The sequence below is a fragment of the Cinclus cinclus genome, chromosome Z (assembly GCF_963662255.1).
Source record: "Cinclus cinclus chromosome Z, bCinCin1.1, whole genome shotgun sequence".
NCBI lineage: Eukaryota > Metazoa > Chordata > Aves > Passeriformes > Cinclidae > Cinclus > Cinclus cinclus.
The window spans coordinates 64,863,495-64,887,950 of NC_085084.1; the positions used below are offsets into that span (position 1 = coordinate 64,863,495).

Here is a 24,456-nt window from a genome sequence, read left to right on the forward strand (position 1 = left end):
TAGGAATATGTATGCCTAAGAATAGTTCATGACCTGAAATCTTCAAACACATTGAAATTACTTTTTTTTTGGGTGCTATTTAAAGAATTTAGTAATCCGTATTTTTAAATCTGTTTGTAAACTTACTTGTACAGAAAATTGGAAAATGGAAATATTGTCACAAATTTGTGTAGGCCTCTGACAACAAAATCAGAAAAAAATATGTAGTCTGGCAACATAAATAGATACAACATTTAATTTAAATAAAAAACTTTATTAACAATGTAAAACGTTTAATATCTTACAGTCTGAGATAATTCTGGCATGCCTTATAAGATCAATACTTGATATGCAGACACCATGCTTTGAATTCTACTGGCAACAAAATGGGTTGGCATTGTGTTTTACATTGTTTATTTTAATACACCTTCTTTTAATATTTTTTTTTTCCCAAAAGCTTGTAGATATACTATTGGCTTAAAAGGGAATCTGTCGCTTCTAAGCATTGTACAGTTTGTAGATACCATGATTTCTCTGTATTTACAAGTCTTAACTATTTTCATATATGGTTTTTGTATCATAAATTAAGATATTTTTCTATAAAGCTTTGAAGTTGAGATACAGTGGAAGACCAAATATGAATGAGAGCACAAAAAGCAACTGGAAATTTTGTACAAATTCTGTTGTAATATTGTTTGAATGTCTTAGAACTTTAAGAGTTTTGTTCTTAAATAGTTTCCTATGCTTAAAGACTGTTAGAGTATGATTTTAGTATGATACTAGTAAAAGTACTGTACTATGCACAAACTTTTAGCTGCAGCTGAAACAATTAAAAAAACTCTCTAAAATTATCTATTAACCTTAATTCATGTGTCTTCTTTGAGTGATTGAAAGTAAGCATGCAAAACATACCTTAAAATGTTTTAAATATGCTAGATCTATTCCACAGCCATTTTTTGATCACCATAATTTGAAAGTATTAAAACCCCTATTTGAAAAGAGGGATGGAGCAGAAGACAAAAATGAATAGCCTAGTGTAGAAAATATACTTTATAATCAAGATTAGCCACTTTCATCTTTTCAGTGGTCAAATAACAGTGGCTTAATGAAAGTCATTATTTCCTTGGTGCTTCTGTGCTTAATCTTCTAACTTGAGACAAGACAACACAATCCAAAGAATCTTCTCTTCCGTCTCCTTACCAGTGGATATGGAGTCAAGTTTAGGAGGCTGCTATCATCTGTGATGAAAAACCCCACATTTTAACACAAGAATGCACATGTATGCACAGAAAAGAGATTACATCATTTACATGTCCTAACAGCACCCACATGATTACAGAATCACAGAATCACTTACGTTGCAAAAGATGGCTAAGACTGAGTCCAACATAAGCACCACATGGACCAGACCATGGCACCAAGTGCCAGGTCCAGTCCTTTCCTGAACATCACCACCTCTCTGGGCATTCATTACAATGCCTGACAAACCTTTCTGTGATATGGTAGATCCCACAGAGCACAGAGCAAATAACCTGAATTTTGCTTTTGAGAGTCTTACAATGCTAGTTAACAGGATTCCATAATAATTATGATTACCTGATCCTGGGGCATATCTCAAGAGTTTTAAAATTCTGGGATGCTTCCTATCCTGCTGCGCAGGGGGTCAGTGATTTTCTGGTCAGTGTTGAAGGGCAGTGTAGACACCAGGCAACAAAGAAAAATTCTTACACCTTTACCTCTGTTGAGAATTCAAGTTCCTCTATGCATTATATCCCCCCAATTTGTCTTTCCCTTCCTTACTTCCAGCAGGCTCTTTTCTTCTAGACAAAACCTAGACTTCTTGTACCTCTTCCAGACTTTACAATGGTATGTCTGTATCACAAGTGATTCCCTTTTTCCTTTCAACATAGTTTTCAATCAAGCTATCCTGCCATGAAATCTTACCTGCATAATGAATAAAATCATCTATATTCATCTCTTAGCATATTATGATGAATGCTAGGCTGCCTAGTTACTTGGGATGAGATCTACGACACATTCAGTACATTTCATCAGCTGCCACTGTGCAAAGACATTTGCACATTTAAGGAACACCCATTATCAAGAAATCAAAAAGAAAAATTACTGGTTTTTTAATTCTTATCTCATGAACAAAGAGAGTGCTTATAGATTTGGAGAATTTAACATGCCAACAAAATGAAAGCCCTCTTCTAAATACATGCATAGGATGGAGATCCTGCACACCTGCGCATTTCTATGGGGTGACTGATAGCTGTCTATGGGAAAAGCAGCCTGACTCAAGGCAAGTAGCTTTTCTGCAGACAGTCAGTCACAGAAGCTACAAGCCTTGTAGGGGTGAAGCAAACTCCACCACTCAGAAGGATCTCTGTCATAGTCTGTGCAATTTGCACCTTCACTGCCTTTGAGAAAGGACTACACACACTGGGAAGTAGTTGTGCTTCTGCACTTGTATCACCAGATAAAGTCTATTATTTTATCTACAGATACTGTATCTATAAATTCTAGAACACCTCATGTGAAACTCAAGAGGCCAAAGATCACATACTCAATTCTGGCTCCGCTGAATCAGCAGGGAAGAGATTTTGCCTAGATTTTTCTTTTTATAGTTTCCATTAAAGAGCCCAAGATTTTTTTTAATATATATATATATATATATATATATATATATATATATATATATATATATATATATATATATATATATATATATATATATATATACATATATATGTAATGGAAAGAAAACACTTCAACTATCTCAATTTTCATTAAATAAAGAAAATTCAAAACCTACCTTGGTTTTTCAGTGGTAAAGGCATAGTCTCCCTGAGTTTACTTAAAAGGTTTTTCATTTCTCTCATATCTCTGTGGACACAACAATTAAAAAAGATACAATAGAACAACAATTGAAGACTGCATGGGGAGTGGCTCACAGTGTAGCTTTATATGCTAAAATGAGGGAGCAATAAATACAAAAATCTATTGAGCAAGCATTTGGTTTATGTACATGTATCAGAAAATGCATACCAAAAGAAACAGCAATAAAATTAATAGGGGAGCACTTTTATGGAAGTCTGATGCTGACTTTCCTGGTTCAAATTTATGATCTATTCTGGCATTTGATTTTTCATATTAAAAGCCTTTGGGGACATTACATGATCCTAGTGGCAAAATACACAATATGCCTTTAAATTAATACTAGCTAGCACTAATACCATCTTCATACCCCTTATTAGTATTTTGTAGCTTGTGCCATGAATGTGTTTCACTGTTCAGAAGAAAATTTTAAGACATGCAACTAACCCATGATACTTGCACATTAAATTAAAGTTTCAAAACAGAGCTATCACTCTCACCTGCCTTGGAAGGACTCTGGCATTAGATTTTCTGAAAGGCAGATGATGGAAAATAAAATAACAACACATCATCTCCAAAAGCAAATTACATTTTGGTATGCTTATAAAGAGGCCAAAATTTTCCAAATGGTTTCCGTTTTGCACATAGATGGCAACAAGCTTGTAATGTCTTAATGTTTTCAGGATTTAAAACAATATTGTCTTGCTTCATTCATCTACACATAAAACGGTTCTCAGAAATGCAGCAGCATGATCAGTAAAAAAATTGCTCTGTTTACTCTCCACATTATGGCCCAGTAGAACAGACTTAGCTTTATGAAAATAAGCATGATAACAATTTCAAGTCTCAGCAGCAACTTAATATACAAAGCCTCAAAATAGGACATTTTGCAAAGAAATAATGGCCATCAGTATTACTCTTTAGTAAAGGATATAATTTTCTGTCTTTCAACTGCAGTTAAGAGGGTATAAGATAATACCGCTATGACATTCCCCTCCTAAAACTTCCAAATTTGAAGCTATGGGCAGAACTCACTGAAATGAATTAGATTCTGTGTTTTTCATTTGAAATGCAGAATTGGAGTCCAGCATATTTCAGGCATATTTCACAAAATCAGAAACTCTGTTAAATGTACCAAAGACAGGTTATTTAATTTACTTATAATTCTCATAGTAGCAACACTGGCTATCAAATTAAAAAACAAACAAACAAAAAACCAAACAAAACCAAAACAAAAAACCAAACCAAAACAAAAACAAACAAACAAAAAAATCAAATCAAAACAAACAAACAAACAAACAAAACAAAACAAAACCTTAGTAAATCCTAGAAAGAGATTTGTTTGTTTAGGAATGAAGTGCTACACATACCTTTCAGTGTTTTCAATATCTGTGGAAACCTGCCATAGATGCTGTTGAATATCTGTTGGTGATAATGACGTGTCTTCTAAAATAGGTACTTCAGAACTCTCCTCAACTTTAGTATCTAAGATCTTGGGCGGGCCACAGGGTTCTTTTCCTTTAAAATATTTAAACAAAACAAATATCCTTATTGTTTATTGATTAAAATGGATACTCAAATTATCTAAATGATGATTTGAACCTGACCTTGCACAATACAAATGGAGAAAAAGACTGGTTAAAATGCAAACTCTAAGAAGAACTGTTCAGAAGCAGAGTAGACCGCACCAAGCTACAAATCAGACTGCTGCCATATGTTACTATTACCAATTTCAAAGGGTTCAATTTAACTCCAGTGGCTCTCATGGAGATTTTATCACAAAATAAAAGACAGAAGACAAAACAGGACAAAATAAGTGAGGAAAATACAACACACATTCTGGAAACAACTTCAAAACTCTGCCACTAATGAACACTGCAATCTCCGAGTACTAGAGCAATACTAAGGGAAAACAAAAGACAAAAATGTGGAATTTTGTACCTTATGATTTAGAAGCAATATAAATCTGCAACCACCCACAATCTCAAATGCATTGCATTCTGCATTTCTGTGTTCACACCTACTTAATTCATGCTCCCTAAATGAAAGTTAAATATAGTGTTGAAATTGAAGGCGAGGCTTCATGATAGATCTTCCAGGACTTTTGTGAGGAAGAAAATGGGATAAAGGATTGGATTATGATAACAGAGCATGAAAGAGACTTAAGCATTGGTAGGATATTTTGGTAAACCTGTAAATCTCCTTGGGATTACCTGATAGCATTCCTATTCAGTAGTGGCAAGTACAATTCTGGCGCCAAATACAGAAGAAAATTCACACTGAAGTGCATCTTAGACAAGTGCCAACGTTTAAACCAGTAGTATGAAAAGTTGAGTAGGAAATGTTTTTTAATTGTTTTTAAATGCTTTTTCGCAATTTTTGCAATTGGAAAGATTCTGACATAGGGATAAATCTGAGTAGTTCCTGTAAAGTTTGACAAAGTAAATGAAGAACAAGACCAGCTAATAGAGCTAATTCAGCCCATTTTTCTGGGACGCTAGGGACCAAGACTGCAGAACATGGTATACTGCTCTTCCACATCACAAATATATATCCCTGTTATCAGGCAGGTAACATTGTTTTTTAATATCTAGAAATTCCTGGATCATAAGATAATAGTTTTGGGTAAGTTACCTAAACAGTTGCATTCTGTAAATTATGCCTTTGAAAAAAGGAAGAAAAAAGTTATTCTGAGCTACCTGTCCTAGATGTTGCTTATACTACAGAAGATACTTGTTTATGTTTTAATGTTCTTTAAAGCCAGTAGGAAGCCCACAGTTACCTAAATGAAACTTAGAGTGCATGACCATAACAAATTTAGCCTCTATCGAAGAATCTTCTGTGTCCTTCCTTTGCTGCTTACTGCAAACTTTTGTTTCTAACATGTGCTTTGCCAAATTCTTCTATGATCCACTTTAGCTATTGAAATGACAAATTACCCCAACAAAAGGAAAAATAAAATGTGATACTTATGTGAAGTGGTTTAAGTAACGTCAGTCAAAAAGCCTACACATCAGGAAGTTCCTGAGAAGGAAGACCGTATTGTACCACTCCTTTCCAAAAGCAGTGGAAAGGAGGAAGAAGTGAAGACATTCTAAGGGAGGACTGACAGAGTAAGACCAAGATCTTTCTGCTGGTTACAAGCTGTTATGCTGAAAGATGACTCAATTACTTGTGAAACAGTAGACTAAGTCTGCTTTGCAGACTACATGCTTTACTCTGTATCACCCTGTCGGTTTTAACTTCAAAATTTTTCTCATCCTTAACTGCAGCTTATGCTGTTATTAAGGTGATTCATACGGTAGTTTTCATTGTTCAGTCATATAAGCTTCATTATTTCTTTCCAGTGCAGGAAGTCCATAACAACACATAACATAACAACACATAACATAACATAACAACACATAACATAACATAACAACACATAACATAACATAACATAACATAACATAACATAACATAACATAACATAACATAACATAACATAACCATAACATAACATAACATAACATAACCATAACATAACCAATATCTCACATATTACTTTTTCACTAAAAAGGTTCCAGGTAAACCATCTAATCTGCCACTAATATCACAAGGCGTTACTCAAGAAACAGGGTATTAGTGGATTGTTCCATTATTTTTAAGTGTTACGGTGGAACCCTGACCTAACCTTTGGTGACATGCTGTAGAGATGCATCCTTCAGGGACATGAAAGGTGTTCCAAATTAAACAGTAACAGCACTAGATGAAATAATAGTAAAGGTTCTTTTTCTCAGCTTGAGAACAGAAGCAGAGACCATAATGTTCTTTTTGTCAGCACAAAGACAAGCTCTTGCAGATTTGGCAGAATGAACGACACAGATCTCTTGTCAATGGGAAAAAGCTCTTTACCAGTAATTCTGTTGTATTGTGAGCAATTCATGAAGCTTTTCTTGAATTTCACATAATTTGCTCACTCTTGAAAGCAGTTAAAGAGTCAGCTAATAATAAAGGGTTTGCTTGAATAATGTATGATTCAGGCTTAACATTTCTACCATGGTCACAGCCTATAGAGAAACAAAAGCTTTAAAATCTTTTCATACTTTCAGTGGCTGGTAAGGATAGCTTCTGTTATAGATACTTCAAAAAATTGATACAAACCCTAAATTCTACTTTCAATTTAGTCAGTTGAAAGATTTTTATTAATTTTAGTTGCAATTATGTATTCTTCCTTTTCTCACCAGGAATTCAGCTTTTTTTTAACTTTAAGAAGCAGAAAATGCTTTTGATAAGAAATTAAATCAATTTAGTTAAATAATGCTGAGGATCAAACCTGAGTGAGAACGCGTAAGAGGGCAGAAAATTGTCAGTTCAGTAAGGTTACATAATACATCATCTGTTTTTACTTGTCCCACCTGTAGTGCCACCTAATTGTTTCTGTGGTGATTGTTGCAGTGTGTTTCTTGTTAATTGTATGTTCTGTTATTGCCCAAGCTAATGGTTTAGTACAAAATTATACCCTCCCACCCACCTTATCAATCTATCCTAAACTATCTGTCAATCCTGCTTTGTGCCTGCCCCCTACATGGAATTTCTCATTGGAAATCCCCTAAAACTGGAGGTCTCATTAGTCCACATGACCCAGCTTTCCCCCCTTCCACCCTCATTGGACAATGACTTTGTAAACCATACCCTTTATCCCTTCTCAGAATTTCTCCTATTTGCTAAGAATTTGTACCTTCCCCTTGAACCTCCCCCATATAAAAGTTGTTGCACCTTCGCCATTTTTGTCTTTTGCCCCCCAGATTCCCCAAAGTAATAAATCCTTTTTATCCTATGCAAAAGGCCTTCCCCTCCTCCCTACTTCTTTTAACACAATCTGTCAGCCAAAAGGCCATGGAGCCATAGTTCTAGCCACATTTCCTGTTCCTGGGGTGGAACTCACTCTAGGCACGGGACCACAGTGGCAAAGTGAGCGCAGCTCTTGCCGATGAGCTTCCATCCTGCAACCCTGGGCACCTACTCTTAGTCATCACCTAATTTGCACAGAAACTGTGATGAATGAAAAAATGAAAAGACAAAAAAATATATGTTCCTCAGTGCTAGTTAGATTTCACTGCAGACGAACTAGAGATCTTTGAGGGAAACACCAGACAACACCACAATTGAGAGAATCCTCTCTCAAAAAGAGGGTGGCGTTTCAGATTTCCAATCAGATTTCTAACCTGGCAATTAAGGATAAATGAACAAGCTATATATCACAGCTTAAGTACATGACCAAGAAAAGGGAATAGGGAAAGAACTGTGTAGGAAGTAAAAAAGGTATTTGACAAATATGGCTAACAGTCTGATGAATTTAATTCTTCACTTACACTTGGGACCTGCAGAACTTGAAGACTGTCTCACTGGAAATACTGTTATTAAAGAAAATGCAAAGGGAACTGTCAGAGATCGGACAGCTACAGAAGCTGAGCTGGGTAGTGCTGCCAACCTTCTGGCCCTGGTACAGTGGAAGCCATGGGAGAGGTAAACTCAAGGTCAGAGCAGAAGTGAAGACGTCATGTCTAGTCACTCTGACTCTCTTGACACTGACTGCTCTGATGAGGTAACAAGGACTTTGCTGGTGAAAGAGATAAGAAGGACACTACTAGTATAAGAACAATCAGGAGATTGTATTTTTAAAGGGGACTGGGACAAAGGGGTCCAAGTGAAAAATTTTGTACAAACATAGTGACCTAGAAATACTGGTAAACTGGTGTAAAAAAATAGGCTTTGCTTTGGTGGCAGAAATGGAATCCATGTCCAATCCTCAAAAGGAATGATTTTGTGGTGGAAGTGGTGTTACCCTCTTTCCATGGCTGTTTTTGATCGATTCCTTGGTTTCTTCATAGTGTCCATGTAAGAAGGGGTGAGTCTCTTTCTTTTGTTTCTCCATACCTGTATGCTCTTTTACACTTTTGCATAAGTGATATGTGTAAGTAATAACACATATCTACCAGTCTTTAAATAGAACACTGAGATTGTAGCACAACCATTAAACAACCCTTCCTTTCCCTTTCAAAACTCTAAAATCCAGGTCATTTAAACAAAGCCAAAAAACAAAAAAACCTCTGTACTGAACTGAGTGTTTATACGAGCAATACTGAGATCTTTAGAGCCTTGGGACCTTCGAATTTTCTGTGGTGTTTCCTTAAGAGAGTCTCTTTCCTAGTATGACATCTCTTTCCTACTGGCCGAGTTTCTCTTGGGAATAGAACATTAATGTCAGTACACTGCCTTAGTTTTATCAGTTCTATAGCTTGTTAGATAAATTCTGATCAAGGTACCAATATCCACATTATTATTTATAAGCCACAGGTTGCTAAGAACAATCTGCATGTCATTCTACTTGAATCTCTGTTGCCTCCAGAGTAAGAACATGAACTGGTGAAATCCAAGGGGAGGTTTAAAAACATAGCAAACAAACTTTCTGGCAGGTAAGGTTAGAGGAAGGAAATATTACATCCAAATGAAAAATACTACCCTCAGAAAATAGCTTCAAGACACAACAAGAACACCAGACACGAACACTTACGGGTTAAGCCAAGATTATAAGGGCAGTACTCTTTGTACACAAAGAACTCATACTCAGATGATGAAAGACCTGTGAAAAACTGAACAGTGGAGAAATAAAAAATCCATATACAGCAGCATCACAATGTTTTATAATGGTGAAGGTACTGTCTCTTTCCTTCATAGAGATGAATTTACGCACTTTGCCTTCTTTCTGTAGGTACAGAAATCAATGCAAAGTATGGGTTCATAATGCTCCTTTGAAAATGGTATGTTCTGTCAGAAAATAGAATAAATGGGCTGCAAAGTCACGTAGTGTCACATCCCACAGAAAGCAGGGCCAACTTGCATCAGATTGCTCAGGACTATGTGAGTTATCAGTATCTCCAAAAAATGGTATTTCACAGCCCTTTTGGGTGCCTGTCTAGTGTGCAGCTACCTTCACAGTGGAAAAACAATTAACACAGGACTGGAATTTCCACCACTACATCATGCCCTTGCAATACTTCTAGGTGTTGCCAATACTAAATATTTAATACAAAAAGGCAAGTCTATTGGATAGTCAAATTATTTGAATCCCTGTGGTCATTCAGTTTTTTGCCTACTATGTATTTTTTCCAAAGAATGTGACAGAAGCTTGGAGCCAAGTTATTGTGTTTATCTCTAAAACCCTCTATTTGGCAAGGATAAAAATCACTCTATTTAGAAGGACAGAATAGCTACCATGACTCGCTTTGTAGTGAGTTGAGAAACTAAAGTCTAGCAGAGTACTGCCAGATAGGAAATAAGCTGTAACTCCCCTAATCCAACTCTAGACATCCAACAGTTCGATGTTTAGTTTAAGTTACTAATGTAGATTCCATCCAGAGGCAAAAGGGAGAGACAAGACATTTTAGAGTAACTCAGGTCACTTTAAGCTATTTACTTACAGCAGTTTAGAAGATGGTTTGACAACTATTGCCAGTGTGCTAGGAAATGCAGTACAATCTGTTTTAAAAATGACTATTCATTATGACAGCTACTATTATCTTTTGCTACAAAGGCTCTGCTAATTCTCTCCCTATTTTATAGACTTATTTTTGACTTGAGAAGATAATTGAGAAACTCAGTTAAGCATTTACAAATCTCCCATTCTTACTTTCATAATAGAAGTTTCTCTGGCTTTAGCAGTATTCTACAGCTAGATATGAAAAGTATACTACAGGACCTTTTAGCATGACAGGAAATGCAATAGGTTCATTACAAGACCTTTATTACACTTCATTACAGACTTGGTCTTCCTTTACCTAGTTTTTTATTGATGAAATACTATCTGGGGAGAGAGTAGCTACAATCAGCACAGATAAAGTCCTAATCAGCCTGTGCCATCACTGAGCAATGAGGTTACTAAGTAAACTATTCAGTAAATTATCAGCATTTCTACATCTTCCTTTCAGTAGGCAGCTAATCAAGTATGAAATGGCTGGGGAGATGCATTTTCATTGAAGTGAGGACATCTCCTCTCAGTTCCAAGTCTAGTATTTGCTTTTATAAAGGTGGGCATCTTTTGAACCATATGTATCTAGCTTTTGCTACGGTAGAGTTTTAGGAATGATACTCCCCAGTTTAGTGCTATCACCGACATTCTCCCAAACCACAGGCCACTCACTCTCTCCCTCTCCTCTTTTTGTTGGGGCAGGCTGGAATTGAGAATTGGAGTCAAAGAAGGTGCAGACCATGGGTTAAGATAAGAACAATTTATTGAATAATAGTAACAGCAACACTATTAATAATATATCTTGCCCAACAAATACGGCCACTAAGTTTGCCACATGTCTGACTAATGTCAGCTAAAACTTAAGGAACTCTTTCTTAAAAAGAATCAAGACTTTTTAAATGGCGAGGACATTTGTGATACATACCTGATAAGGCACACTTCTGTAATGATGATAAACAGGAATAGAGCTCCTTTTTAGCAACTGAAAACCTATCTATAGATATGTATGATTCGTTTTACAGTTGTTGCTTGTTGTGGTTTAACCTCAGACATCAATGAAGCTCCACAGAGCTGCTGACTTGCCCACCCCTGTTGGGATGAGGGAGACTACTGAAAGGGTGAAAGTGAGAAAACTCCTGGGTTGAGGTAGATACAATTTCATAAGTAAAGCAAAAGCTATGCATTTGAACAAAGCAATACATAGAATTTATTCACCATTCCCAGCGGGTAGGCAGGTGCTCAGCCATCCCTAGGAAAACAAGGCTACCTCATGTGTAATGACAAATGGCATCAGTCTGAATGTCCTCACCTTCCTTCATCTTCTCCCCTCTTTATATGCTGAGCATGATGCCATTTGGTCTGGTATATCCCTTGGGTGAGCTGGAGTCAGCTGTTCTGACTTTTGTCTCTTGCAACTCTTTGTGCTCCCTCAGCCTCCTCGCTGGTGGGGTGGGGTGAGGAGCAGAAAAGTCCTTGGCCTTATGTGGGTTTAGCAATGACTAAATCCCTGCATTATCTACACTGTTTCCAGAGCAAATTCAAAACACAGCTCCATGATGACACTACTGTGAAGAAAACTGACTTCACCCCAGCCAAAACCAGGAGAGTGTTTTGTCTTTCACGAATACCCAGGCATGCCCCAAAAGACTGTTCTTTTTCTAAAACAAGCATCTGTGTATTTGTGCAATTCAGTACCTTTCCGATGAAACTGCAGTGATCCTAGCAGACATATGGACTTCAGCATTTCTGTTGTGTACATTTCTAAGCAACACTGCAACTGGATATATAGTCTACAGATTTCAGGATGGATTTCACCATCTTCTGGGCTGCAATAGAAGAGAAAGATGTCATTAGGAATAAGACTAGAAGAATGTGAATGCACTTCCTTACTGCTGCAAGCAACCACATTGGAATCTGCTTCACAAACTATTAAGCTTTTTCTACCAAACTGTATTTACAAACAATTCTTAAGGTCTACAGAACTCTAGGCTTAACATAGTTGTACTTGGGCTGTCTTTGGTAAGACTGCATGTCCTTATTATCTCCTCTGCATGTTTTTGGAAAATGGGTAAGTAAGTGACTGAGATATCTTCTCTTTAAAAGCTCTGTTTAAGTATTTTCTGTGAGACTGAAACCATTTTTCATCATCCAGTTTCGCTTACCCTTGGTCTTGACACAGATGCAGATTACTGGGCCACTTTAACAGTCCCCGTTCATGTTACAAATCCTGTATCAAGCATAATCAACCCTACTTTGAAGGCACACTCATCAGAAAAAAGTCAGTTTTAGCCTACTTGTTTTATAAATTCTGGCTCAACTTGTTTTCCCCTCATATTTAAATTCATAGTGATGTGATGCTACACTGTGAGCAGAATGGGATGCATGAGACTTTTTTCAGGAAAGTAGTAACAATCTTGAAAACAAAAATTGAAATCCTGCACCTCCATTTAACTGCTTAAGATGCCAAGAAAATAATTTACCCAGACTTAGAAAACAATTCTTGTGCCTGGCTGCAAAATGAGACATTAAGTATCACTTCTGTAGGCTGGAATCACAGAAGTGGAAAGCAGTACAATAATGAATGCTTAAACATGAAAAAAATAGGCTAAAAAAGAAAGAAAGAAAGAAAGAAAGAAAGAAAGAAAGAAAGAAAGAAAGAAACAAACAAACAAACAAACAAACAAACAAAAAACCAAAAACCCCCAGAAACACTGAAGATTGAAGAAAAATTATACTGGCATTGGAAAAGACAAAGGATGATTGGTTCCACCTGCCAATCCATTACAAAGGAGACATCATCAAAGAGGCAGGAAATTACTGGAGCATAAATTAAAATTGCTGTGGTCTACTACTACAGGAGCTACACCAAACACATGATAATAAATCTGCCCATCCCAGGAGCTTTATTTCTTTTGGCTAGACTATAATATGTTTAGTCCTCTTGAGCCACATCTACTTTTCTACTTCTGAAGTGGAATCTTGATTTGTTGAAAAATTAGCATGCACAGTACTTTCTGCATCTTATCATAAATACAGAATCAGACTATGGTGCAAAACAGAAAGGGCTCAACCACAATTCTGCTTCCCCACCCCACAATGTGTGCATCACTTACTGTTGCAGTCCTTTTCTCAATGAGCACACAGTTACTTCCTTTAAAGGAAAAAACTTCAGGAGTGTAGAGTTCCATTTACTTTCCATATTTAGGATATAGGTCTTCAAACTTACTGCTTATTTCATGCAATACCTAAGTTCTGGAGCCACATCAATAAGCACACAGGCCTATTTAGTTTCTGATTGATTTTCCAAGATGTCACATTTCTCTGTGACAAAACTTGCTTCTGTCCTGAAGCCATGGACTTGTCTATTCCACCTGAAGGGTACTTGCCCATACATGTTCTTGTGCAGAGTGGAACCTGTAAAAAATCTAAGCCACCAGAGATGGTAATAATGACCATTTTCTGCTCAATGATGAGAGCTCTTTAGATCAGGAGATACAGTGCTAGTCCTCAGGCAAGTCACTCTGAATCATTCCAGATCTTCTGAAAACTAGGATTATTTAACCAAAAGTCTATCCCTAAGAGAAATAGACACTACACTGTGACAAGATAATTTCCTTGAAGTAGATTTAGATAAAAACTTAAATATGGCTGCTCTATTTTTCAATGCACTATTTCAGATGTTAGAATCCTCAGACCCACTCAGAAGTTATGGCTACTACAGAACTTTGTTTGCAATGTTCATTTATAATTTGCAAAGTACCTTTCTAGCTGTCACTGACAAGAAGATTTCAGGGTCTGCACACGTGTACAGAAAGAATGTTTTCCTTGTACAGCTATTAAATTTCTATGAAGCAAAAACAGTGAAAACTTATCTTTAAAGCATTTTTGCTCTTAGGGACAGAATTTTTAATTGTGCAGACTAGGAAGGTGGCAATTATAAATAAGATGCTTGACTCATGAGCCAATTCAGATTTATTAGTGGCTTCCTATTAACAAATAAATTGGAAAAGTATTCAAAAGCATAGTAATAGGCATTTTAATTGATCTTTTTTTGCCATCATAAATCTAATGTGTTTTTTTTTTTTGCAAACTGTATTTATGAACAGTGTGTCTGAGAACAAGAAACATCAATCATATATGCATGTTATGACCCATTCTTGTTTTCTTAAGAATACAGAACATTTCTAGCTGGACTAGGGGCAAAATTCTTCTCTCATTTGCAGATCCAGAGTAACAGCAATGGCATCCAAAAAAATGAGAATTATTTCCAGCTCAGTACCCTCACTGACTGTCTCAAGCGATTTAATTAGTGTTTAATTGTAATAATGACCACAACAATTCCATTAGTTTGCAACCAAACAATTTGCTTCTATGCATGTATATAGTCCTCATTTTCATCTCTGAAAGGCAAATGCTCTGATATGAATGCTGACAAAGATTCCTTTCATAATCCCTGGATTCTGTGTACAGGGCTAAACATTTCCTTCATTTCTTTTTGAAGTATTATCAATTTTTCTATTTCTGTGTGTACAATGCCATGAGAAATGCTGAATAGGGGACTAGTACAGACATAAATTTCAGAATGCTGATTATGATATGTTTATTCTTAACTATTATTTACTATTATTTAATAGTTACATATCAAAATAATATTTATATACATAGAAAAGTTCATGAAGACTTCTAATATTGTCCCCCAAGTCAGCTGTTCAGTTAGCCCATCCGATTTTATGAAGACTACTTAAGTTATTTTAAAGAAATCTCATAAAACATGATCTTATACAATTTTGTGCTAAACTGTGTTTGCAACAGAGCTATTTAATAGTTTATGTGCAGCTGGATATATGAGAACTGCCACAGCACTGAGCACCTGCCCATGAGACACAGATCAGCACCTCATTGTTGGCTGCATAAAATGTAAATACAAAAGTGAAAATGCTGTGTTACTCCTATATAAAACAGCAGCTTAAGTTATGCAGTTTATCAGGCTGCTATTAAAAGTATATTTTTTTGTAATACCAAACTTAAGTAAATCTATAATAAACATATTACATTCTCATGCCTTAACCATTGGTAAACTCAATGGCTTTCTTTCCATAAAGTCCTGCTGTTTAAAAATTATGTGATGTTGTTCAACTGAATATGTTTATAAAGCACTGACAAGCAGTGGAATTTCCTTTTTATTTTCATAAGCTAACATGTAAAGTAACACCTACAGAGGGAGCTCTTACACCAACCATAAAGTAACCAGTATCATTCTGAGAGGTAAATGCAACTATTTGGGTAATTATTTTAAAAAAAAAAAAAAAAAAGCTTCTCCTTAAATGCAAAAGAAACGAGTAAAAATTAATTTCAAAAATTTCCCCCCAAAACAGTTGACAGATGATTTTACTGTAATGCCAAAATGTTGTTTACAATTGAGAAACACCTTGAGATTTTCCTGAATTCCCACAGGTGCCCAGCATTCACACATGCACTGAAATTAGTGACATTTAAGTGAAGTTAAGTGAAACATAAGACTACTAAAACTGAAAAATTATTATGGTCTAACTCTCAACTTAACTTAAAAATTTTACAACAGAACAGCATTTTACTTTTAGTATCAACAACAGTAAAAAATACAACAGACAGATGTACTATCTCTGGTTAAAAGAGTAGCTAAGCTATATGAAGGGTTTGATAAACCTTTTTGTAATACCATTGTTTTGACAAATTCTGTGCTTAACTCCAAAAAAAAAGTATTAATAGTTCCAAAATATTGTAAGCTAAAAGAACTATCTAGAAATATAATGAAGCTTATTTGTCTTCAAAAGCCAAAGGAAAATAACATTTATCAAGCCAGAAGTGAAAATTAAATCATCAAATTCATATATGCACATCCCTTGAAAAATAACCTACATTCGCTCAATGAGCTTTGAAAAATCACTGTCTACAAATATTACAGTGTAGATTGTATTTTAAGTTAGTATCTGAAACACCATGGTTTAGAAATATAAAGCAGCAGAAGGATGAAAAAGATGAAAACCGAAACTTACCTCAGACATAAGGTGCTTCTGTTGGGATAAAAAGTGTGACAAATCCTGCAGAAGAGATACACTTAATCCCCTTATATGCCAAGTACCAGAAGACCCTCTGATTATGGCTCGGGTTCAACAGCTTACTAAACCTGCCTCTGCTTTTGTATCTTAAACAGATTGTTTATTTCTGGATCATGTAACCATACATCTTTGAAGGCAACAAAAGACCGGTGAATTCATTTTGAATATAGGTAGAAAAGTTGTCCAACAATGATGTTTTCTTCTAAACAGCTCCTGGGAAAATGTTCTTGTGTTCCTCCCTTTTGCTGGGCTTATTTTTTTAAAAATGTACACAAACTGCTGTCAGCTTCAGTGCCATGCGCATGTTTGTTGTTACCTACTTACACAATACTGTGATACAATTGCTATTCCACACCCTGGTCCAGACAGGAAAAAATCAGGGCTTGTTCTTTCTAGCAGACCCATAAGTGACTGCCATGCTGTTCTTATTAAATCAGATTGTTGTTTTGAAGCAGTTACAACAGTGCTCACAGTAACAGAAGACGTGATCAGGTTTAGTTTTGTTAGAACACTGTAAATCTCCAGTAACTCAGATAAGGCTGATGGAGTATGTGATACAACCAGCAGAACAAAACCACAAGGCCATGACTCATATTGTAGACACTGGTAACTCCCAGTTTGATAACATTTTAAATATTTCCATGCTAGAACAATTTAGATACAATTCTTTTTTTGAAAAAACATAGTTTTGAAACTATCAGAATCGCAGAACAGAATTTTCTAGACTTCTTTCCTCAAAAGAAGTCAGCTTTAATGGCTGAACTAACTCAAGCATGGGCAATAGGTAATTACCAGAGCATTATCCAAACTATTCCACTAGAGGAAAAAGTCATAAATCACTCAGTATATCCTCCTGTACATGAATAAAACAGCACTGAAACGAGAGATTTCATTAAAACTCACTCCACTCTAAGCAATAGTAGGTGTGTTGGATGCAGTTGCAAGGTTTTGGTAGAGATGATAGCAACAGGGTGCCCTTTGTGGGGTGAGGTGAGGGTCTTCCCTGTACTGGACACAGCCAGTTCCTGCAGCTCCGCAAGGGAGCCTTGGCAGGACACAGGTGAATCCACCTGCTGAGCAAAAAACTTATTTTTAAAAAGGGCAAAAATAGCTACAGGGAAAAGGAGAGAGAGGAAAAAATGGAGTAAGAAACAAGACAGAGAATATCAGGGTAAGAGAAAGGAAGAGGTTCTTCATGGCAGAGCAGATCTTCCCTGCAGCCCAAAGAGCACACTGAGTTTCCTGAAGGAAACTGCCACCTGTGGACAACCTATGCTAGAGCAGATTTTCCTGACAGGATTGCTGCCTGTGGAGAAGCCCACACTACAGCTGAGGAGAAAGGTGAGGAGGAAGGAGAAACAAAGCAGACTGGTTATGGGTTGTAAACCCCCATTCCCATCCCACCTGCACCACTCAGGAAGGTGGGGTAAGTAGAAGAGTCTGGAGTGAAGTTGAGCACAGAAGCCGGGCAGAAAAGGAGCTAGCTTGAGGTTTCTTTTCTCTTCCCATTACTTAAATAAATAAGTTATTTTTATTTTAATTGGCAGTAAATTAGGGTAATCTTTTCCAAGCAAAGCCTGCTCTACGGACAGTCAATGTCCCTGTCATTATTTCCACCTTGTCTTTCTCATTCCTGTTCTTCCTGTCTTCTCCCCATAGTCTGCTGCAGAGTGAGTGAGCAAGCAATTGGGTGGGAGTTTGGCTGTTTTCTCAAAATAAGACACTTTAGTTAAGCCTAAAATCCTCAGTGGGATATTTTTAAGTACTCAGAATTCCAAATGAAATTGCATGTGTCTCTTAAATTATGCTTTTGAATTCTCATAAGATTAAAAAAAAATAGAAAACGTAGGGCTTGCCAACACCTGAAGCCCACTGCTCGTTCCTTCAGCTGTATGTCCCTTGCTTCTACTTGAGAGAAATCCAGGAGACTTCTGCACTAGCCAAACATGAGCTGAATAGGGCCTTTTTCTCTGCAGGTTATCAGACAACCTGTTGAGAGGTTGGTGTCCAGTTAGATGATAGAAAACTTTGAATGGGTGCTCCAGTCAGCCTTGTTAGCTTTAGCCTCAGCTGAACAAAAAAATCTCACAGCCTTCAAATTATATGATACCAAAGAAGAGATAAATCCAAACCATGACACAGACCTTCCAGAAAAGATCTGTGCTAATGAAGAAGGAGATGGTGACATTAGCTGTACATGCAATAACTCTTAAGCTTATCAAAGAAATTTCTACTCAGAATACTGCCTTGTTAGCATCAACAAGTTGTTCTCAAATGAATTTGATAAAAATGTAGAGAAAGCACAGATAAGTTTGCGCCATCCAACAGGCTCAAGCCCAACCTCTTTATTCCCTGCAGGCAGCTGAAATTCATGCTGCCCATGGATTTGCCTTTGATTTTAGTTAGGCTTCTGTGTTCTTTAAAATCTTTAAAATCTTAATTGCTCACTATTAGTTAATGAATGATTTATAAACTCTGCCCTTCAAAAGTCTGCAAAACATAAATGGATTCATAACTACACTCCCATCCAGTTCCTTTGATTAACAGTTCTACAGAAATTTTATGAAAACTAGTATCTGATGTGAGGTCATTTATGAAATTGGTTCTGATTTGTGAAGACAAATAGGGCCATACTTTCAAGAGAGTCTGAAGGAGAGTTAGATGCTTCAGGTACTTGATGCCATAGGATCTAGGTCAAAACGAACTAGATGCCTACTAGATTTAGAAGGAAATCTGCTGCAGGCAAGTGATACCATCTGCTGTTGACCATTCACAGGATACTAAACCAGATGATTCCTCAGATTTGTGACACTTCCTTCTTCTATTTTATTTCTGTCATTAGTACCTTCTTTGAATATAAATTTCAATATAATTTTTCCCAAAAGGTATTCCATAAAGCATTAGAATGATCTGGATACCTGTTACCTGTTTTTAACTCAGATTTCTGGTTTTCTGTATTTCAAAATGAGATAACCAGAGCGGTTGTTAGAATGTTAGAATATGTTAGAATGAGAAGAGGCAAGGAACAATGTATTTGCTTTTCCTCAAAAATATTACTAACCACCTATTTAACTATTTAAAATGAAGGGAAGATATTCTTTAAGTTTCACTGTGATTTGGATAACAGCTATATTGCATTAACAATTACTAGAAAAATCTATGCATTTTCATAATCTCTTTTTTTGTCTATTGGTCAAATAGACCAATACTGCGACTGCTACAATTCTAAACTGGAAGGAAAACAGTACATTCAGTAGATACTACTAGGTAGTATTTGGGACTTTTTATCCATCAAATGTTTCTAGGAGCGCCTTGGATATGTCATGCTTATGCCTCAGAGTATTTTTTTACCTTTTTTTAAAAAATAAGAATGTTCAAATGCCTCTATATAAAAGTATTCCAAGTGAAAAAGAAATTTTGTTGTAGAATCAGAAGAATCTCAAAGAGCTCCACCAGATACTTCACAGATCAAGTCTGTAAGAGTAGTTAAAAATCACAGCTGAGAGACTGAGAAAGCATGAATGTGCCAAAAAAAAATAAATTTAAAAACAGGAAAAATAAAGAATAGAAGGAAATAGAAGGAAAAAATAAATAGATTAGCTTCCTGAATTTAAATTCATATATGGAGAAAGAAATTTTTAAAACCATCTGTTGATAAAATGTGTTCTGGAAGCAGTATTCTAGCAAAAAGAACTTTGCAGTTTTTTCACTTCAGATTTTTTAATCCTGTTTAGGTCTACACTTGACTTTGTGAACTGCTGTTACTTTTAGTTTTTTCCCCTCTTTGAAAACCCCCTTTTTCTGCTTGGGAAACAAGGATTTCTCCATGAAGTCTTCCTTAGGCATACAATATTGTGTGTTAGCAGCTAAACAGATATACTACTCATTTCTGAGTCCGCAATGATGCAAAATGAATTGCAAAAGGCTGTACACACACTGCTTTGGGTAGGTCTGCAGGTACATTATATGCCCAGACTTTGGAATGTCCAGAACTTTGGTGCACCGGGGCTCTTCACTGTGCATGAATGGACTGCTTCCTCAGCACACAGCCTCAGCCTGTGCTCAGTCTTACCTACTGTGGTTGCAGTCATCATACTATTCCCAAGTACCAAACGCTGCTTTGTTGGTGTGGGGGGGTTTTTCTTGGGTGGGCTTGTAAACGCATATGGGTGGATAGTGCTGTTTCACCACAGTAACAAACTCCAGAACTGTTGGAAATAATTGGAAGCTTCTGTATAAACATGGCACTCTTCAATATTTTGCCACTCAACCATTTGCCATGCTGCCAAGGTTACCAACAGTACATTTGCAATGATCTGTCTTGTCGTGATAGACAGATATGAAGCGTCAGCTTCTCTTTGCTCAGACAGTAAATGCAAACTTGTTTTCTTCTGAAATGGGAAAGCAATTTCTTAACAACTTCAAGCACAAAATTTAATATACCAGTATTGAATTCTTATGCCAGATGTGCTGCCTGGAAATGTTAATGACAAAAGTATTTATATGAAAGATAAGAACAGCAAGATGAAAAATGGAATACAAGAGAAAATAAGACCTTCTATGTTAATATACAAATAATTCAGTATATTATTTCTCTGATAGTTAAAAATTATGTGGAAAATGTAAATGTAGATCTATAAATATTTCCATCAAGGGGAAAATTCTATTCAGTAACAGCCAACACTTCAGTATATGTTAAATTTTAAAACATTAATTTAAACAGCATTTAACTGGTAATACTGGAAGGATTCTGGATTAAGGAAAGCTTCATTTAATGCTGCGTCAAGATGAGATCTTAATGACCAGATAATGGCTTCAAATATTTAACTGATGGTTCAGAAACAGAATAATAAAACAACTAGAAAAAATTACAACAGATTTTGTACACCTTGTTGAAATTGGTTGAAATTTTTGTCGTGGAAGCCTGACAGAAAGGGTATCTCCCATGGCTGGAGGTAGATCTTGCAAGGCGCTGATGATACTGCTAAGAGTAGCAACTTTGACCTCTTACTAGAGCAAACCTCCATGTACCATGCAGCTCACAGTAAGTGTGAAGTCTCTTCTTAGTTGACTATGCAGAAAGTGCAGCACTTGAAAGAGCATGATCAAACATAGGTCGTGAGAAGGACATGCTCTTAATTGCATGGCCCTGCACAATTAACTTGGCAACACCACTGGCTGATTTCAGTGAGGGGCACAGAATCAAAACGGCTCCTTTCTAATTAGAGAGCAGTGTTCAGAAAGTCGAGAATTAGTAAAAACATTTCCATTAATTGGCAATCTTCAGTCCAAAACTTACAAAAAACAAAAAGAGGCAAGAAATCATAAGCAAAATGCCAGTATACGTGGAATTCTAAGAACTCATGCTGAAGCCTTTCTAATGTATAACTTCATTTTCTCATTTTTTCATTTCTCTTAAGATATATGAACATTATATATATGATACTTTCAAAATAGTCTGGCTTTATAAGATTCAGTGAGAATCAGAAGTAATTTTCTGAGAACAATATAAGCCAAGCTAAACAGAACAAAGTGTCTATCACAAAAAATTGCAGTGACATGGGTTTTCTTAATCAAACAGTATTTAGGAAAGTGATCAGGAAAGAAGGCACTTAAAACTCATCAGTAAATTCTTAGCTTTAGCTGTGTTTCATGAGAAGCCTGTAGAAGAGAAATACAGAAATATGCTGTTGAAGCAGTAGACCTAATGGGGACACAAAGGCACTCCTCTTGGTCATCTTGGTTACAGAGCAGCACAAGTCAACTTTTATTTACATCTGTGAAGACAGGAATGAAGCACATATTATCTTTTTTTCAGAAGTACTGCAATGAAAAAGATCTTTGGATCAGTCTAACATTAATTTTGAACCATGCATGCTTCTCTGGTACTCCAAATTTTTGTGGGCATAGAAATTAGCATGACATGAAAGGCTCATAATCAGCTGCACTTCTATCTTTAAATACCTTCTAAAATTTACCTATAGATCCACTTGTGAAGCACTGTTTACTGACCCGAGGTAGCAACACTCAGGATTTTTCTCAGGAAGAGCTTATTAACTGATTCCACTTGTGATGTGACATGCGACACAGCAACAAGAGTTGCTATGTGCTGTTACATGTTACAGCTTAGAATTCCAGCAAACGGACATCAAAAAGTCAATTTCAAAAGAAATAAATTATGAAAATGATAAAAATGTAATATTCACATGCGTTATTTAGAAAGCACTATAGCAATAATAAAAAATATTTGAAAACAATACTTTTCCTTGAAAGATTCAAATACGTTGTAAAATTACTAGGTATTTTTCAGAGATAGTAAGCACTGGTACACCTACTTAATAAGTGATTAATCTGAAACATCAGTCAGAGGTTGAATGAGATTTTCCAGACATTTCCCAAAACACAGGAGTTTGAAAAAAAATATTATGTTTGTCAGCCATGTTTACTGCAGTAATGTCACAGATCTAAAGATCAGTGGATTCTAGTCGGCTTGTTATATGTACATTCAAGACTCTGCCATGAGCAGTTCCTAAATAGTTAACATGACAGTAGCAAATTAGATGTTAATTTCATTACCAGTTTGAGACAGGCTATGCAGAAAAAAAAAAGTAAAAAAAAGAAAGAAACAGAAACACTGGAAAAAAGAGTTGACGAAGAAAAGGGCATGAGAAAATCTGGAGTGAAGCAACGGTAAAAGCAAATGTAAAAACAGAGTCCACACACAAAGTTCTGTGGGCTTTTCAAAATCCCAACAGTTCCTGTTTCTACAAATGTACCTAACTGCTGGATCCACTGGCTGATCACTCCCTGAAAAATTCACCTGCAAAGTAAAGGTGTGAAAAGCTTTTTACTTCCAATAATGAGAGCACACCTTCTTAAAGGAGGACAAAATGATGCAAGAGAAGGGCATGAAGTCAGAGATTCCTGGCAGAAACACCGAATTCTTTGCAAAAGGTCAGCTCTGATTCTGCAGCATTTCTAGAGAAGCCTTGCCAATGTAACTCAGTCCCCAAATCTCTTTGATAAGGTATGTTGTTTTCCTTCAATTAAATTTCTCATGTAAAGGTTTTTATACCACAGAATAGGAATGTGGAACAGGTTGGTTATTTCAATCACTGCTACAGATAAAGTCTTACCTATAACAGGAATACTCCATTATTAAGGAGATAGACTTGGCAAAACAACCCTTCTAAAATCTAACTGTAGTGGAATGCTGCTCATGCACAAGAGAGAACATTCCACTGAAGGAGATGAATTACAGTAATACCTTAGATTTTTCCAGATTCCAGGAACCCACAATGGCAGTGATGAATGCAGAGGGCATGTTAAAATGGAAGGTAAACCATCTTTAACCTGCAGGCTATTCTAACCCTAGACCAAGGTACTATGCAGTTGAATTTTCAGTCTGCCAGGTTGAAGATATAAAATGCTGAGGAATAGTCAGCCTTTACCTGAGTTCTGAATCTCTGCTTCCCTGTGTCTTTATGAGTTTTATCTACTAAAACATAGGAAGAAAAATGGCAGCAAGCATCACAGTACCCCAAAAGAGGTTCCCTAACATTTTTCAGTGTTTGCCTGCAATGGTGCTGCTTGAAGCCCAAATACAGAGCAGACCTCGACATTGTTTTGCTTCCTCACGCAAAATACTCTTTCCACTGGGTTAGATGATGCCAATGTGCCCCCTAGTTCTCTACAACTACCTCACAGCTTCAGGTCATATCACAGAGGAAAAGCTATGCTGCTTTACATCTCCCAGAGAGAATACTGCTATTTGTGGTGGTCCTCCAGCATGGCCAGCATCCCTGACTGCTGGGCTGCGACACGACACTGCTTCCCTAGGGAGGATGGGAGGATCCTTCATGCAAGTGGCAGGCTTACCTGTCTGGCTTACCCAGCAGTCCTTGACTGTCTCAGCAGTGGCAGCACTGCACCAAAGGGGCTGTGCATGTGCTAATTGAGTGTCAGATGGAAGAAAGGGGCAAATAACTGACT

The 24,456-nt window shown here is 36.6% G+C and overlaps 1 protein-coding gene across 2 annotated transcripts in view; it reads right to left on the minus strand.

The window, feature by feature from the left end:
* Positions 1 to 1,125: 1,125 nt before the first annotated feature.
* Positions 1,126 to 24,456, minus strand: part of RGS7BP (regulator of G protein signaling 7 binding protein) — a 33,699-nt gene continuing 10,368 nt past the window's right edge. Inside the window, exons 3-6 of one of the 2 annotated variants that reach the window (XM_062513677.1) lie at positions 12,062 to 12,192; positions 4,227 to 4,374; positions 2,795 to 2,865; positions 1,126 to 1,217 (exon numbers count right to left, since the gene is read on the minus strand). In XM_062513677.1, coding sequence (XP_062369661.1) covers positions 1,126 to 1,217; positions 2,795 to 2,865; positions 4,227 to 4,374; positions 12,062 to 12,192 — 442 coding nt within the window. Of the gene's footprint in view, positions 1,218 to 2,794; positions 2,866 to 4,226; positions 4,375 to 12,061; positions 12,193 to 24,456 lie in introns of those variants that run through there. The other variant, XM_062513678.1, reaches the window with a different exon arrangement.